Source organism: Lepidochelys kempii, chromosome 11, assembly GCF_965140265.1.
Source record: "Lepidochelys kempii isolate rLepKem1 chromosome 11, rLepKem1.hap2, whole genome shotgun sequence".
NCBI lineage: Eukaryota > Metazoa > Chordata > Testudines > Cheloniidae > Lepidochelys > Lepidochelys kempii.
In genome coordinates this window covers 56,507,786-56,523,806 of record NC_133266.1, presented here as the reverse complement: position 1 = coordinate 56,523,806, position 16,021 = coordinate 56,507,786, and the positions used below count along the sequence as shown (strand labels likewise).

The window sequence follows — 16,021 nt, the reverse complement described above, 5'->3', positions numbered from 1 at the left end:
TCATTTTCCCTTTTTTCCCCACATATTCATCCTCCTCAGCTCTTGAAGGCTCAAGCCCCAATCAACAGTTTACTTGCTGAGGACGGGATTGAATTTTTTGAGTCAAACTGAGCCCATCACTTACGTAGCTCGCTTAGGAGTGTTCTGAGGCCTCCTCCCCTAGGGGATTGAGCTTGAAGTCTTCCTTTAATACCCTGGCCCATGACAGCTCAGAGAAAAAGAGACTTGGATTGATGTTCTTCATGATCGTATAAATACTCACCACTATGCCATCAGGCTGGTCTTTGCTGTGATGCTTTTCTATGTTGCTAGTGTTTTGCAGCCACTTGTATTGAACACGCTAAAATATTTCTGTATCTTTTGATTATAACTAGAGCATTTACTAATCGTTGTCATTTCAGAGTTCCATCTTTTACTGAGATTTCTGCAAAACTGCACATTGCACAACCTGAAAATGACAGCACTGTTGTAGTATTAAATATTTATTCATCTGTAGATTGTCAATATGAAGTAAGTAACAGGATTTATTTTCTTTAGCATATATAATTCGTCTCTCTATCTGCACATTTTGAGGAATTAACAATTAATGTTATTTTCTTCCTCATCAAATCTAAAGGTGTTTAATATTCTCAATCACTTTTTATTTACGTAGTGCAGTTAAAAGTAGTTTGGAGCAGGTGAAGGGCTATTGAAAGCTGGGCTGATGTCTTCAAACAAATAAAACCCTTTAAAATATTACTTGAGCTTTCCCTGGGTGAGGGTGATATGATGTACATTTCAGCTATCGATCTGCTGCTGATACAGAGGATTTCTTTTTCTTTCAGAAAGCCAAAATGTGAAATATAGTGTTAATTTTCTATTTTTTGTGCTTAGCATTATTCAAAAGGTTCATCAGTTGACAGTAATGTACAACAAAATATTAAAGTTCTTTTTAATGTGTGTGTTCAATTAGGTCACCATCAAGACCTCATTCTCACAAGTTCTTGGGCAAGTAAGGAAACCCTTTTAATGTTTAATTTTGTTTTGTGTATCACTAGAGTAAGTCTGTGGTTAGCCCTCTTGGTTAATGCCAAACATAAATGAAAACACATGTGACATTCTTGAGTACTGTGTCTTGATTGAAGAAAGTCTTTCCTGTATCTGAGAAAATGTATGTGGACTATAAAAGCAATATTTCAAAAGAGTGATGTGTGGAACCCGAAGTTCTGCCAAAAAAGTGTTTGGGTATTTTTTTTCTTTTAAATGTGTATATGCTATTTTAAAAAGAGCTGTTTTGCTATGCCCTTCTTGGATTTTGTCAAGATAGAGTGTGCGTGTGACTGTAAGATACCATCCAATGTTAGATTAAAGTACTTTTACTCTGCAAGACGACATACCAGGATAGATGTTGCCCTAAATTTTTAAAGAATTATAAAAAGTATTCTAGCTTTCCTCAGATCTGTGTAGATTTTTTTTTTGTATGGATGGGTTCTAACATATTTTACACTGATTCTGTCATGGCAAGTTGTACTAAAAACGAACACTTTAAATTTTTAATAATAGTTAATGGTTAATAATAGAATTGGTAATTTGATTAGCTGTGACTACAAGGTTTTTCAACAAGCTAAATTGAACCAGTTAGCGTGCAGTATATAAACTGTTCATATATCAATAAGAACTGTGACATGTTACACTTAACACACTTTTTACTATTAACAATGTGTTTTTAGCACTAGCTTGGGTCATTTTCCTTCTTCCTCCATCCCACTTAACACCCAGCTTTATAACGTTAGTAGGCAAAGATACAACAAATGATAAACATTAAGGGCTTGTCTCTACTGCATTGCCAGCTTGAGCTATAACTCAAGTTTTTCTCTCACTCCCTGACTCCCATTTATGCACAAAAATCTTTAGGTGAAGTTAAGTGGTGTTTTAAACTTGAGCTAGTTAACATCAGAATCTTGTCTATGCTAAAGTTCCCACTGTTAGACTTCAAATGGTGATAGCGACTGTGGGAGACTTTATAAGGAAGAGGCTAATGTAGATGAAGTTAAAATGTAGACTAGCAGCCAAACCTTTCTGAAGCTTCCAGAGGTGTTTGTACTTGAGTCAGGCACGATGCCTCCAGGAGCACCTGTTGGGACAGTGCACCTGTGCAGGACCCAGCGATGGGCTGTGTCTTAATAGCATAACGGAGCACTGAACAAGAAAAATCTTGCACTACAGATCACTGGCACTTGCTAATGATGGACTTCCCATGTAAGCAGAAATTCCTCAGCTCCAAGTGAGGGGTAAGACTCAATTGTGCCAGTCCTCGATCACATATTTAGACTTATACCTCTGAAAAGGGTGCTGCTGTGAGGGGTGTTCACCTTGCCTCCAGGTATTTATTTTGTTCCATTTCAGACATGGAAATGTTGCTTGGTGGTGAACATAGCTTATTCTAATGGCAAAAAATCCTCTAATTAGAGTCATCTGTTTCTTTGGCAGACTTTGCAGTACAGGAAGGATGCATTTCCATGCTAGAATCAGTAGAAATAGACAGGCCATCTGAAGCTTCATAGTACCAAAGTACTGGTAACTAGGAATGCTGTTCGCAAGCATCTCCGAAATGTATACATCAGTCTAAAATATTTCCACTTTTCTAGCCTCCCAGAAGGCGTCTCTATGTTACAGTGTACATTTAAAAAAATTATTAGCTTGCATTTTATGACATCAGTTACACAGATTTGGCAAAATAAAACAGATTTGTGTCATGAAATACTGGTTTATTGAATAGTTAAATGTGTCTGTGAGTTAGACTCTCCTGTTATCCTAGTTTTTTACTAAATTCTGATTCTGTTAATGAAAAAGGAATAAAATGTTCACTAAACAGTCAGAACTGTCAGTTTTGCTCACAGTTGTTTCCTCTCTGTCACTTGTTATGAGTATTTTTACGTTTCTATACCAATTCTAACTAATCTAAAACTGTGATTTGAAAAGCTCTTTGGCTACAAACTTACTGGCATTGCAGACAAGTGATTATCTCAAACTGATTTCTAAGTTTTGTTGTTAAATATATTGGATTTCATCAGTGAAACATGATTCAGATGCAATGTTATTCCTTCCACACTTATCCTGACTGCAAAATCAGAAACACATGTTATTTGGTATTTTATTTCTAAAACCAAACACAATCAGGTGGCAATTCAGGAGTATGGTTCGTGGATATTTATCAAGAATAACTTTTATTGCTAATGGGAGTTACTGATGCATACACATCAAGGGGAGAGCAGAACCTGAACCTCATGAAAACAGTTTCACTCTTGTTCCATGAGGTAACTCACGTTAATCTTTTAATCATTTTTGGCGTGCTCAAGTTAACTGTATAACATCCTTGTTTTCTAGGTAATAAGGTTTCATGGTGGTTCCCTTCCTGTGTATGTTATTTCTAATATGCTTCTTGCATATGGAGGACAGTTAAGCGCCTTAATTTCAACAGGTAACATTGTGTAAAAAGATTGGTTAGCCACACTTTTTTTTTTTTTTGGGTATAGTAATCATATTTTCATACATTATGAATTTAGAAACCACCATATTAATATTCTCCTCATAGAGAAACATCACTGTAGTTTTTCTTGTGGCTTACGATCATATTAATCTTCTTTTAAGAGTTGGGCCATGATATCAAACAAACAAAAAGGAGCACAGTGTTTTTCCCCATTAGTGTCCTCCTCTAGCGACATTCTGCCCGTGTCAGAAGTTTAAGAAAAAAAAATAGTTATGGGGTAGAACTTATTTTGAAAGAATTAAAAATAAACTGAAATGTGTGCAGGAAACGGGTAATCTCTTGTCACTAAAAGCATATTTATTCAAGATCAAGTGATGTTCGTATCTCTTAAAAACTTGTTTATCGTGTCTGTCTATCTAAAACTGTTGTCCCAGGCCATCTGTTTCTGAGCAATCAACTGATTGATAAGGATTTTGAACAAGAGCCTTGCTATTGTACAGTAATAGTCTTAGTATGTTATCATTCTTATTTTCACTTTTGAAGCTTTGTGTTTAATTTCACTTTCTGGTTTTGAGCTTTTGTTTAGAACCTTGTGGCAAGGTATGAATTGTGTCTTTATCATTTTTTTTCTAGGCCAATGTTCAGATTTTGTTCTTGCACTGGCTAGAGCAGCCAAACCCTACAAAGTGGACCCTATTGTGAATGTTGTTAAATTTCTATTGGGGTAGGTTATTTTCTGTTACTTGTTTTAATTTTGTGTAGCAGTTTCCAAAGTGTAGAAGTTTTATTTATACATTTTTTTAAAAAACAAAGTAGTAGTATTTTATTTTCTTTGTGATCCTTTGCCATGTGATATTGATCTGATTAAAAGGTTGTAGAGTCAGGAATAATTATGTGTATTTTGTTGAAACAGTGACCAGAAAAGACAACTAATATTTCTTTCATATTTTGGCAGGTTTAACTGGTTTAAAGATATATGGAATGTATTGTTTTTGCCAGAGTTGGATGCTGTTTTACTGAATAAGCAGGATATGTGGGACCCCCTTGTGTCCCTGATTCTATTTCTTTTTGGGACAGGAATTGCCTACTGGGGTGGCATACTCTTCTCTTCATCTCTAAGGCTCTTTTCTTCATTGTGGTTATCTTTGACAAGGTAAAACAGCATAATACTTATCTTTCTTTCGATGACTGTAACGATAATAAGTAAATCAGAGAAACCTAACAGTTGTAAGATTGGGAATACTTGGGTGGATGAGATCCTACAATACAGTTACAATAAACTCCTTTTTATTGATCATCAGGATATGCCAACACCAAATACAAGCAATATAAAGGGCCGGATTGTGGCCTGTAGTACACCCCCAGGTAATGGGACATTAAGGTGCCCTCTTTCTTGCGCTGGCTACCTATATTGCCTTTTTGATTTGTGTCAAGGTTCCTCCCCCACTCTGAACTCTAGGGTACAGATGTGGGGACCTGCATGAAAACCTCCTAAGCTTACTTTTACCAGCTTAGGTTAAAACTTCCTCAAGATACAAATTAATTTTATCCTTTGTCCTTGGAATATCCACTGCCACCACCAGACTCTAACTGGGTTTACTGGGAAACGTAGTTTGGACACGTCTTTCCCCCCAAAATCCTCCCAACCCTTGCACCCCACTTCCTGGGAAAGGTTTGGTAAAAATCCTCACCAATTTGCATAGGTGACCACAGACCCAAACCCTTGGATCTGAGAACAATGAAAAAGCATTCAGTTTTCTTACAAGAAGACTTTTAATAGAAGTAAAGAAATCACCTCTGTAAAATCAGGATGGTAGATACCTTACAGAGTAATTAGATTCAAAACATAGAGAATCCCTCTAGGCAAAATCTTAAGTTACAAAAAGGACACACAGACAGGAATAGTCATTCTATTCAGCACAGTTCTTTTCTCAGCCATTTAAAGAAATCATAATCTAACACATACCTAGCTAGATTACTTATTAAAGTTCTAAGACTCCATTCCTGTTCTATCCCTGGCAAAAGCAGCGTACCAACAGACACAGACCCTTTGTTTCTCTCCCTCCTCCCAGCTTTTGAAAGTATCTTGTCTCCTCATTGGTCATTTTGGTCAGGTGCCAGTGAGGTTACCTTTAGCTTCTTAACCCTTTACAGGTGAGAGGATTTTTCCTCTGGCCAGGAAGGATTTTAAAGGGGTTTACCCTTCCCTTTATATTTATGACAGTTTGGGAAAACTGGGCAGAACTCCTTCCCAGGCTGCTCCAGGGGCAGCAAAACATGCACCCTTGCCCAGGGGAAGCCATAAACTCACATTCTGTTATTAGTGTCTGATACCCTGAATTATAGAACACTGAGGACTCATACAATAAGAATTGTACACACACACATTTCCATGTACAGAAAACATGTATTTTACAGGTATATCTGAAAATACTTTAACGTTCAATTTTTATTTATATGTACAGACTATTAAGATATAAGAAGCCTAACAAGACTTTTTGAAAGAACAGAACACTAAATTAGCCAAATTGGATTATGTATTTAATCATGTTTTAATAGTTTGGCTGTATTCACATAGAAATTAATTTAGTGTTTTAGCTCCAGAAACTCAATCTCTCTACTCTCTGAGCAAAGAGCAGATCCACCAGATGAGCCTTTTCTACACATTTGTACTTTTGACATTCCATCAATTAGGTGGCAATAATACATATAGTGCACACACAATCTGTCACATTTCAACCGAGATACTCTTATCGCTGCTGAAAGCGCATAGAATTTAGCTTAAGTGATAAAGCTGTAAATTTTCAGTTTGAGGATATTTTTATTAAAATCCTGCTTTGGATAGATTTCTCTTATAGGTGCCCAATTCTTGTTCTATCTTGACTGAACAACGTGACTGCATGCTAACTCTGAGAACACTCAGGGTAGGGTAAAGAAATTTAATACCCATGCTCCACAGTTTGCACTGGCTGCCAGTAAATCAATAGATTTCATTCAGAGTTTTGCTTATATTTATTTATTTATTTATTTTTTAAAGCCTGGAGGAGTCTAGTCCTGAGGTTTGTGAATAACTATATCTTTCCATGAATCCCTAGAAGGCAACTGAGAGTGGCTGCGTTGTCCTCAGTGTCTATACTTAAGTGGTGTGCTAAGGCCAGGAGCAGGGGATTGGTGTGTCGTGGCCCTTCTGTAGAATTCTTTCTTAAGTAGTGTCAGCCAGGGTCCCTGTGTAGCTGTTTTCAGTATTTGGATCTAAACCTTTTCATTTGGAGCAGTCCATATTTTACAGACTCCTTTCCTTTTTAGATTATAATTTTTGCCCACATGGAGTTGAATGGGTGGTTTCTAGACCACTAGGACCAATGTTATTTTAATGGATGTTTTGAAACAAGTCTGATGTCTTGGATGACTCTAATGGGTGCATTATGGCACAAAGTAAAAATGATAAATGTCCCCTTGGTCAGAGTGCAGCTACTTGGAGAAAAGTGTAGAAGCCCTATCATCTTAATCCTCCAACACAGCCATCCAATCCATGATCTCTAGCTGTCTTGGCTCCTCCTGTTTGAAATTCCTGTCCGTTTGGGCATCTTTCCTCCACTCCCCCAATAGACTTCAGATGCTGTTCGGGTTCCTCCTCTGTCTCTTCCAGAATACAAACCTGTTTGCACATTGTGAATACTATATCTGTCCTCCTGATCTGAATCCATACTGCACATCTTCCATGTCAGACTACCTTGGTTCAATTGGAAAACTTTGTCAGTTGATGTTTCTTCCATTCAGTCATGTCCTTGTCTCATGTTTAAGTCTTACATAATAGAATGTCTGCCTCATTTATTTATTTATTTATTTTTAAGAACTAACCTGTTTGCTGTCTTTCTGATCATTGCTAACATTTAAGTTGTTGAATTCTTTCCTTTTTTCACCCATTCTGTGCCTCAGTTCCACTTAGACCAAACATTTTTCTTATTAGGAAATAACAGCATGAGTCCTAACTTCAGCTGGTATCTCAAAGTTCAAGATGACCTGTTGATATTTAGCATCTTCTTTTGATCCTCAGAAAACCATTGTGCTGCTTCACCAACATCCAGTTTTACCAGTTAGCACAATGTGTTCAGTTGTACATCATTTCACACCTCTTAGTCAGCCCAGATAGCTTTTGTTTCTATTTTCAGTTTCTGTTCTAAAGTTACTATTTTGAAATATTTTTAGCATCAGAATGCCCATTGTATTGCCACAAAGAACTTTTCATTCCACATACTTTTCATTAGGATTTTTGTTTTTCCACTCAGTCATTTTGTTGCTGAAATACTTCCCTTCAGCTGGTTTTTGTAATCTCAAAAACTAATTCTTGACTCTTAGTAACATCAACTGAATGTCCAAAGAATCGGGATATCTGCTCCTGTCTTTCTGAGACTTTGAGCAGGAATAATCTCTATTTAAGGAAAAATGTGTCAGAAAATGAATGTTTTTTAGCACTCTGTTATGGCTTCTGTACTGTCATGTGACACTACATTTTATTCACACTGCTATTAGAAAGCACCATTGTGTATTGATCTAGTACTACAATAATAATAAGCAGATAGAAATGTATTGGACTGGAAGGGACCTCGAGAGGTCATCTAGTACAGCCCCTGCACTGAGGCAGGGTCAAGTATATCTAGATCATCCTTAACAGGTGTTTGTCTAACCTGTTTTTTAAAACTCTACTGACAGGATTCCAGAACCGCCCTTGAAATCTATTTCAGTGCTTTTTCACAATTAAATCTTCTTGTTGGTTTGTATTCAATTCATGATCCACTATAACTCCCAGATACTTTTCCGCAGAACTACAGTTTAGCCAGTTATTCCCAGTTATTGGCTTCTCCTAAGGTAAACATGAAGATTTAATGATTGATGCAAAACCTAGGCCAGTGTTTTAAAAAACTTGGTTTTCATGCACACAAGAAGTCAGATTATGAATTATTTATTACATATAGTCTCAGACACTTAAAAGGCCATGAATTTATTAACTGAAATACCTGACATTCTTGAAGAAATGGAAGTATGAGGTAACAAACTGACAGCTGAAGAGTATTTCAGGCATCGTAATTTGCATGTGATTTGATTGGTTAACAATGTTCTCAACTTGCTTATGGACCTCTGAGAAGGTAAGCAGCAGCTACTTCCTAGCTTGTTACATAATTGATTTAAGTTATTCATGAACTAGAAACTTTTTCCTTTCTATGTAATTGTGGATTTTTGTCTCAGAACTCTAACAGATAGTAATTTTGTCATTTTAGACCCTCTGGACTTCCTAAAGACAGCAAGTTGATGACACCAAGAAGAGCATTTATGGCCATTCTTCTGATTTTTGTTAGCTGTACCACTTGTGGGGCATTTGCTGTATTAATTATCTATATTCACTACATGTTCAAGGTATTAAAACAGTGAATAATTGAGTCAATATCTGAATTAAACTCTTTAGGTATTTCAATAGTAGATGACTACCAAAGAGAAAATATAGAACAGTTTTTTCAGGATTTTAAAAATGCTCTAATATATGCGGAAACTTTTAAAATCCATACTTTTCTGGTGTGCTTCATAATCCAATGATATTTTTTAAGTCTTTTACTCATCTGAGCACGTCCTCCTGAAGGAACTACAAACTTAATCTTTGTGTGTCTATTGTAAAGTGATATTATGCACAGATGTCTAATGCAGTGAGTCTACTTTTCAAATCCAGGTTTATAAAACCAAGGGCCTGATTTTGCCCCCTTATGGAAATTTGAGTAATGGGAAGGGACCTTGATTGATGGAATCTTTGCAGAATTTTCCTCCTCTGAGTTTTCCCAAAATTTTTCTGGAGGGGACGTGTGTGCACACTGTCAAATGAGTAGCAATTTGGTCTCCAAATTCACTGTATTCCCTGTGATCCAAAGGAGGCTACAGCCATCTGCATGTTACCTGCATGCTGACACCCTTCAACACACACGCACCTTTTTGACTGCAGCAGATTCTCTGAAAATAAGCATCTCTTGTGTATTTTGTTGAGGGATTCTGAGGAAGGCGAAATGGAAGTAAAAGGGGCAGGGAATATGTAGAGTTTTCCCTGCCCTCTGTCAAACTCAGTGGAAAAAACAGGGAAACTAATACACCCACCATTCTGAGCACTTGCAAAGGTGTTGGAGGACATTTCTGGGAAAGTCCTTTTCATTACAGCTTCAGTTAAGCTGTGCTCCCAAGGAACCAAAATATTAGGACGGAAGACTCTAGAGCCAGCACAGAGGTTTTTTTATTTAGGCACTGCAGCTGTTGTGTGTAGAACCTATGTAAAAAAAATAAACATGTCGTCTGTCTTCTCATAGGTTATTAAGCTACATTCAAATGTAAGAACAGAGCAAAATGTTCTTAATATGGTAAGTCTATTTAATACTATAGATGACAGAAAACAATCAGTACCCCTGTATGGGGTTGTGTGTTTATCATGTCTCAAGAATGTCGGGTGGCAAGCGACATTGACAGCTGTGATTTACCCGGACTTGGTAGTTTTAAAATGGAAATAAGTTTAGTTGGTGGTTTGGTGACTTGAGGGGTCTAGAACTCGCACTGGAGGTAATGGCTTCTTGTAGAGGTAATGGCTTCTTTGGTTCACTGGAGTAGAAGAGGGAAAAAAAGCAGAGACTCTTGAGTAGCCTGTGTCAGCATTGATGTCTGTTTTATTCTCTCATTCTTGAGATCACTGAGGTGATAACCTGAGATTTGATGCCATTGGTAAGAAGTCTTTAATCTTAGGATGGGAAGAAACAGTAGTTATTTGTCTAGCTAATTATTTTGTCATTTTCCTGTGTGTAATTTTCCTTTTGTGTTCCCTGAATATAATAGGGAGAAAATGTTCTTTCTTGCATCTAATTGTATAGGCTGGTAATAACCTGTGCTCTACCTATAAATACTTAGCTCAGGAATTAACCATGGGTGGGATACAAGAGGAGAGGTAGTAGGACTTGCGGGGGGAGATATGGACTAAACTTCTGATGGCCAGGAAGTTGTTAAGAATGAATGGAAAACTCAATATTAGACCAGTTTCATGCATGAGGACATTTAGAATATTTTCTGCTTCTTTCTCCCATTACTTAACTATAGAATCGAGGGGTGTGTACATTAATATATGTGCTCAGAATAGCTACCCTCACTTTCCAGGTTTAGAATTACATGCCAGGGAAATGAAATAAAAGACATCTTTAATTCGCTAACCTAAAAGTTGTAATTTTTTCTTGCTTTTTTTCTAATTTTTTTCTCCTGTCTTATTTCTTTCCTTCCATCTCTAATTAATTCTGTCCATCTCCGTCACATTCCCATTTGTCTACTCTTTTCTTGTATTAGTCTCTTCTTTGAAAATCAGCATCCCCTTTCTTTATCTTTCATCTTTCAGTCCTGCTGCCTGTCTCCAACTCTGCTTATGGTATCTTCCACCTTTCTCTCTGCATTCTCATCTCTGATCTTCACATAGACTCTTTACTGTCCCCTGTACTCTGTTGTTCTTTTTTTTCTGTCCTTTCTCCAGGAGCTCCCTGAGGTCTCCTCATGGTATCTCCACTCCCCATCCTTGTTCTCATTCCTCTTGGAGTCCTGAAGCCACTGCTCTAAAAGGAGAGACTGTGGTTGAATTAGAAGCTTTAAAAGATGAATAGTTCTTTTAAAAATGCTTTTTCAGGGAATCCAAGATGGTGGTCCTTTACCTTGGCTAGATCTGGGTAAATTGCAAATCTGTTTATTTTCCTACATGAGATATGGCACATTGCGATTATGTTAATGGTGTTCTTTATGTTAATTTTAGGGCTGTTGATTAGTTGCAGTTAACTCACATGATTAACTGGAAAAAAAATTAATCACGATTAATCGCAGTTTTGATCGCACTGTTAAGCAATAGAATACCAAGTGAAATTTATTAAATATTTTTGTATTTTTTTCTACATTTTCAAATATTTGATTTCAATTACAACACAGAACACAAAGTGTACAGTGCTCACTTTATATTATTATTTGTATTACTAATATTTGTACTCAAAAAATGATAAAAGAAATAGTATTTCTCAGTTCACCTCATACAAGTACTGTAGTGCAATCTCTTTATTGTGAAAGTGCAATATGTAGATTTTTTTTTTGTTACATAACTGTACTCAGAAACAAAACACTGTAAAACTTTAGAGCCTACAAGTCCACTCAGCCCTACTTGTTCAGCCAATCGCAAACACAAACAAGTTTGTTTACATTTACGGGACATAATGCTGCCTACTTCTTATTTACAATGTCACCTGAAAGTGAGAACAGGCGTTTGCACTTTTGTAGCTGGCATTTCAAGGTATTTACGTGCCAGATCTGCTAAACATTTGTATACCCCTTCATGCTTTGGCCACCATTCCAGAGGACATGCTTCCATGCTAATGACGCTTGTTAAAAAAAATAATGCGTTAATTACATTTGTGACTGAACTCCTTGGGGGAGAATTGTATGTCCCTGCTCTGTTTTACCTGCCTTCTACCATCTATTTCATGTTATAGCAGTCTCAGATGATGACCCAGCACATGTTGTTTATTTTAAGAACACTTTCACTGCAGATCTGACAAAATGCAAAGAAGGTACCAGTGTGAGATTTCTAAAGATAGTTACAGAACTTGATTCAAGGTTTAAGAATCTGAAGTGCCTTCCAAAATCTGAGAGGAACAAGGTGTGGAGCATGCTTTCAGAAGTCTTAAAAGAGCAACACTCCAATGTGGAAACTACAGAATCCAAACCACCAAAAAAGAAAATCAACCTTCTGCTGGTGGTATCTGACTCAGATGATGAAAATGAACATGCGTTGGTCTGCACAGTTTTGGATTGTTGTTGAGCAGAACCCATCATCAGCATGGATGCATATCCTTTGGAATGGAGGTTGAAGCATGAAGGGACATACTAATCTTTAGGGCATTTGGCACGTAAATATCTTGTGACGCTGGCTACAACAGTGCCATGTGAACGCCGGTTCTCACTTTCAGGTGACACGACCAAGAATCGGGTGGCATTATCTCCTGCAAATGTAAACAAACTTGTTTGTCCAAGTGATTGGCTGAACAAGAAGTAGGACTGAGTGAACTTCTAGGCTCTAAAGTTTTACATTGTTTTATTTTTGAATGCAGGGTTTTTTTTGCATAATTCTACAGTTGTAAATTCAACTTTAAGGATAAAGAGAGTGCACTACAGTACTTGCAATCGGGCAATTGAAAAATACTATTTCTTTTGTTTTTTCAAGTGCAAATATTTGTAATAAAAATAAATATAAAGTGAGCACTGTACACTTTGTATTCTGTGTTGTAATTTAAATCAATATATTTGAAAGTGTAGAAAACATCAAAAATGTTTAAATAAATGGTATTCTATTATTAACAGCCAAATTAATCACAATTAATTTTTTTTAAATGCTTGATAGCCCTAGTTAATTTTATTAGCCTTATCTACTCTGTACCAATATTTTCGTTTTTTTCTTTACAGGATCCAAAGCACGCAAAAGAAACTTCAGATAATTCCAATAAAGAGACAGTAAAGAACTGTGACTCAACAGAGACCATTACAGAAGCAGCAGCTGCATCACCCACTGCCAATAGAGCTATTGACAATGTTGTAAACAGTCTTAAGATACATATTACAATCATCAATTTACTTACATGGATTGTGCTTCTCAGTTCACCGTCTTTAATTTATTGGTTTAAAAATCTCAGGTAACGTTTAAACTGCCAGCATAAAAAGAAAATCAGCATGATAGTTTGCTTAGTACTTATCTCCCAAATGGCTGACGATTCAGAATTACAAAGCTTTCTCTGACTATTAATATTACTTTATAGTAGTATCCAAAGGTTCTAATCGAATGATTTAAATAACGGGTATCTGTACACATCAGTTTGTATAATGGATTATGGTTAGCTATTATGTAAAGCAAATTATATGATAGAGACATAAGGGATTTACAGGCAGGACTGAATCTTAGCCCCCTCTGATTTACACTGAGAATGCTCCCACCCTAATTTCTTTTATTCGTATGGGATTAGCTGTTCAGATGTTGCCAGGCTGTCCTTTTGATTGTTTAATTTCTGTTTGGTTTAAAGTGGTTTAAAAACAAAAAAAGGGGGGGGAATAATATGCTGTCTTTGCACAATTTGCTTATTTTGTAGGTACAATATTAGACTTGATCCTGATCCATGTAGAACTATGGCTATTATTCTTGTATCCACTTTGGGAATCCTCATGAATTCAAGTACCACTAAAGTAAAATCAAGGTATCCTCTATTATTATTTCCAGTCCTCTTGTAGACCATATACCTGTCTTCACGTTTAATTCTTACTCTTGAGTCCTTTTCCACTTCTGTGGTTAAAGTTGATTTGTGTTACACAGATATTTAACTGGTAACCCCTCATTAACATTCATGACATTTGTATTATTAAACCTTGAAATGGAGAGCCAGGTATCTCAGTGGATATCTTTTCAAACTACATTTAAAAATTGACACAGATCAGCTCTAGTTTAGTCAAATGCAACAGATCACTTCTGTTCACCAACGAGGACATGAATGTAATATTGATTTGACACCTAAACAATCTGTCAGATCAAGAACTTCAGCTTTCCATTCAGACCTTATTGAATCCTTCAGAGCTTTATTCTTAACAGGTGATTGCGAGCCTTCGGCCTTGTATACACGGGAAAGTTATATTTGTATAAAGTAAAGATATGAATTTAAGCTCCCATATTGTTGCACTGTGATAATTCCCTGAATGGACACTTATTCTGGGATAAGAATGTCTTTTTCTGGTTTACTTTATGTTGCTTTGGAAGATGTTCAAGTTAAACTGAAAAAAATCGTCTCTTATTCCAAAATTAGTGTCCCACATGAGGGAGTTGCATCATATAATTAGGGCAGTATAATTGGAAAAATTTCTCATATAGGCAAGCCCTTAATAAAAGAAATTCATGAAAAACTTATTGCACATGAATCATCTGCTTCTAAATTAAAATACTTCACCTTGTTGCGCAAAATAGCACAGAGTGAATAGTCAACCTAGCCTTTAACAACAGAGTGAAGCCTTCCATGAATGGTTTCAGTTGACAATGCTAGTAGACGAAGTCCTTTATTTATCCATAGTACAGGTACAGTGCAGAGAGTCACAGCACAAGGTTTTCCAAATCACCCATTACACATTAAAATCAATACATTCTTCTTAAAAGCAAGTTCAACTGTGTGTTTGCACCAAAGTGCCTCGGTCCTTTCCAGGCCCATTAGAACTTCTGGCTTCTATGCAAAAGCTATCAATTAGTACCAATTGTGTAAAGTGCTGTGAAACATCAGGCATTGTTTTTTCTTTAGGTGTGAAACAGAGCATTTATTTTTAAATATTATTTTTCAAAATATTAAAAACATGCTCATTAAGGTGGCTTTAAAATTTTTTTTTTAAGGATTATTTTTAGCCTTCATGTTGTATATTCTTGCTTTTAGATGAACAGCCTGAATGAGGAACAGGTAACTTCTTTAAATGAAAATCTCTAAACCTTAATATCAATACATCCTTCTTCAAATCAGGTTCAAGTAAAATCATCCTTCTTGCACAACTTTGACTCCTTCTGTTTGCTTTGCAGTTACAAAAATGCTAAACTGTTTTTCTCTCTTTTCACAGTAAACTGTCGAAAATTGCAGCGCAACTTCCTCTCCCTTTGTCTGCAGCTGTGGTGGCCTTTGGACCAATGCATTTATACAGAGCACCATACTTTGTAATCTGTTCTCTTCTTCTACATATGTTCTGTTGTATTGTGTAAATCTTTAGTTTCCCAAATGAAATCGGAAAAGCAGTGTGACCCAGAAATGGATGCTGCAAAAAAATGTCAAGTTGAACAAAGAAATGTCCAGATCAATGTAACCACTAATGAACATCATTTGGAGTAGATGACAGAATTGTGACCACTTCTTGTTAAGTTTGGGGTGTTTGGGAAATCTCAGAAACCTGCTCATGGTGTTAGTTTACTAATCTGAAAAATTGATGGGAAAATTGCAATATTTCTCTGGACACAAAAATCTCTTTTCTTATTAGCATAACACTTCAGTGTTCTAGATTTCAGTAGGCAGACCATTCTGTGTCCACATTGCAGACATTTTGATATTTCTGTTGACACTTGGTTTTCTGTTGAAACACGTTTACCTTGCTGTGTGTATGTATTGAACCTATGTCTTGTTCTTGAGTTTTAAAATGTGATGGGTAAAATTCACAAATGATTGAAAGTGCATCACAAAACTAAATAGCCAAGAATACTTTTAATCATTTTATGCCACACTAACAAGCTGTCACAACTTTCTTTTTTCTTGTATCTAAACAAACTAGAATGTATTGTGTCTACTGATCGGTTATTTCTAACAAATCAAACATTTTTATCAGTGTCTGTGGCACATTTGTGTGATTATTGAAAGCGTTGGTGGCTTATAAACTTTATCTTTTGTAAGAGTGATAAAACTATGTCTCCTCTATGTTGCTTTCTATTCAGGAAGATATCATAGA

At 36.3% G+C, this 16,021-nt stretch overlaps 1 protein-coding gene across 9 annotated transcripts in view; it reads left to right on the top strand.

Moving 5' to 3' along the window:
• PGAP1 (post-GPI attachment to proteins inositol deacylase 1) overlaps positions 1-16,021 on the top strand; it is a 79,690-nt gene that overhangs the window by 44,901 nt on the left and 18,768 nt on the right. For 6 of the 9 annotated variants that reach the window (XR_012154346.1, XR_012154345.1, XM_073306278.1 and 3 more), the window contains exons 18-27: positions 402-510; positions 953-991; positions 3,367-3,460; positions 4,103-4,193; positions 4,425-4,622; positions 8,749-8,884; positions 9,814-9,864; positions 12,977-13,203; positions 13,654-13,758; positions 15,149-15,242. Coding sequence is in view for 7 of the 9 variants with exons in the window: in XM_073306278.1 (XP_073162379.1) it covers positions 402-510; positions 953-991; positions 3,367-3,460; positions 4,103-4,193; positions 4,425-4,622; positions 8,749-8,884; positions 9,814-9,864; positions 12,977-13,203; positions 13,654-13,758; positions 15,149-15,242 (1,144 nt within the window). In the remaining 2 variants the exon portion in view is untranslated. Of the gene's footprint in view, positions 1-401; positions 511-952; positions 992-3,366; positions 3,461-4,102; positions 4,194-4,424; positions 4,623-8,748; positions 8,885-9,813; positions 9,865-12,976; positions 13,204-13,653; positions 13,759-14,970; positions 14,995-15,148; positions 15,243-16,021 lie in introns of those variants that run through there. The other 3 variants (XM_073306283.1, XM_073306280.1, XM_073306284.1) reach the window with 3 other exon arrangements.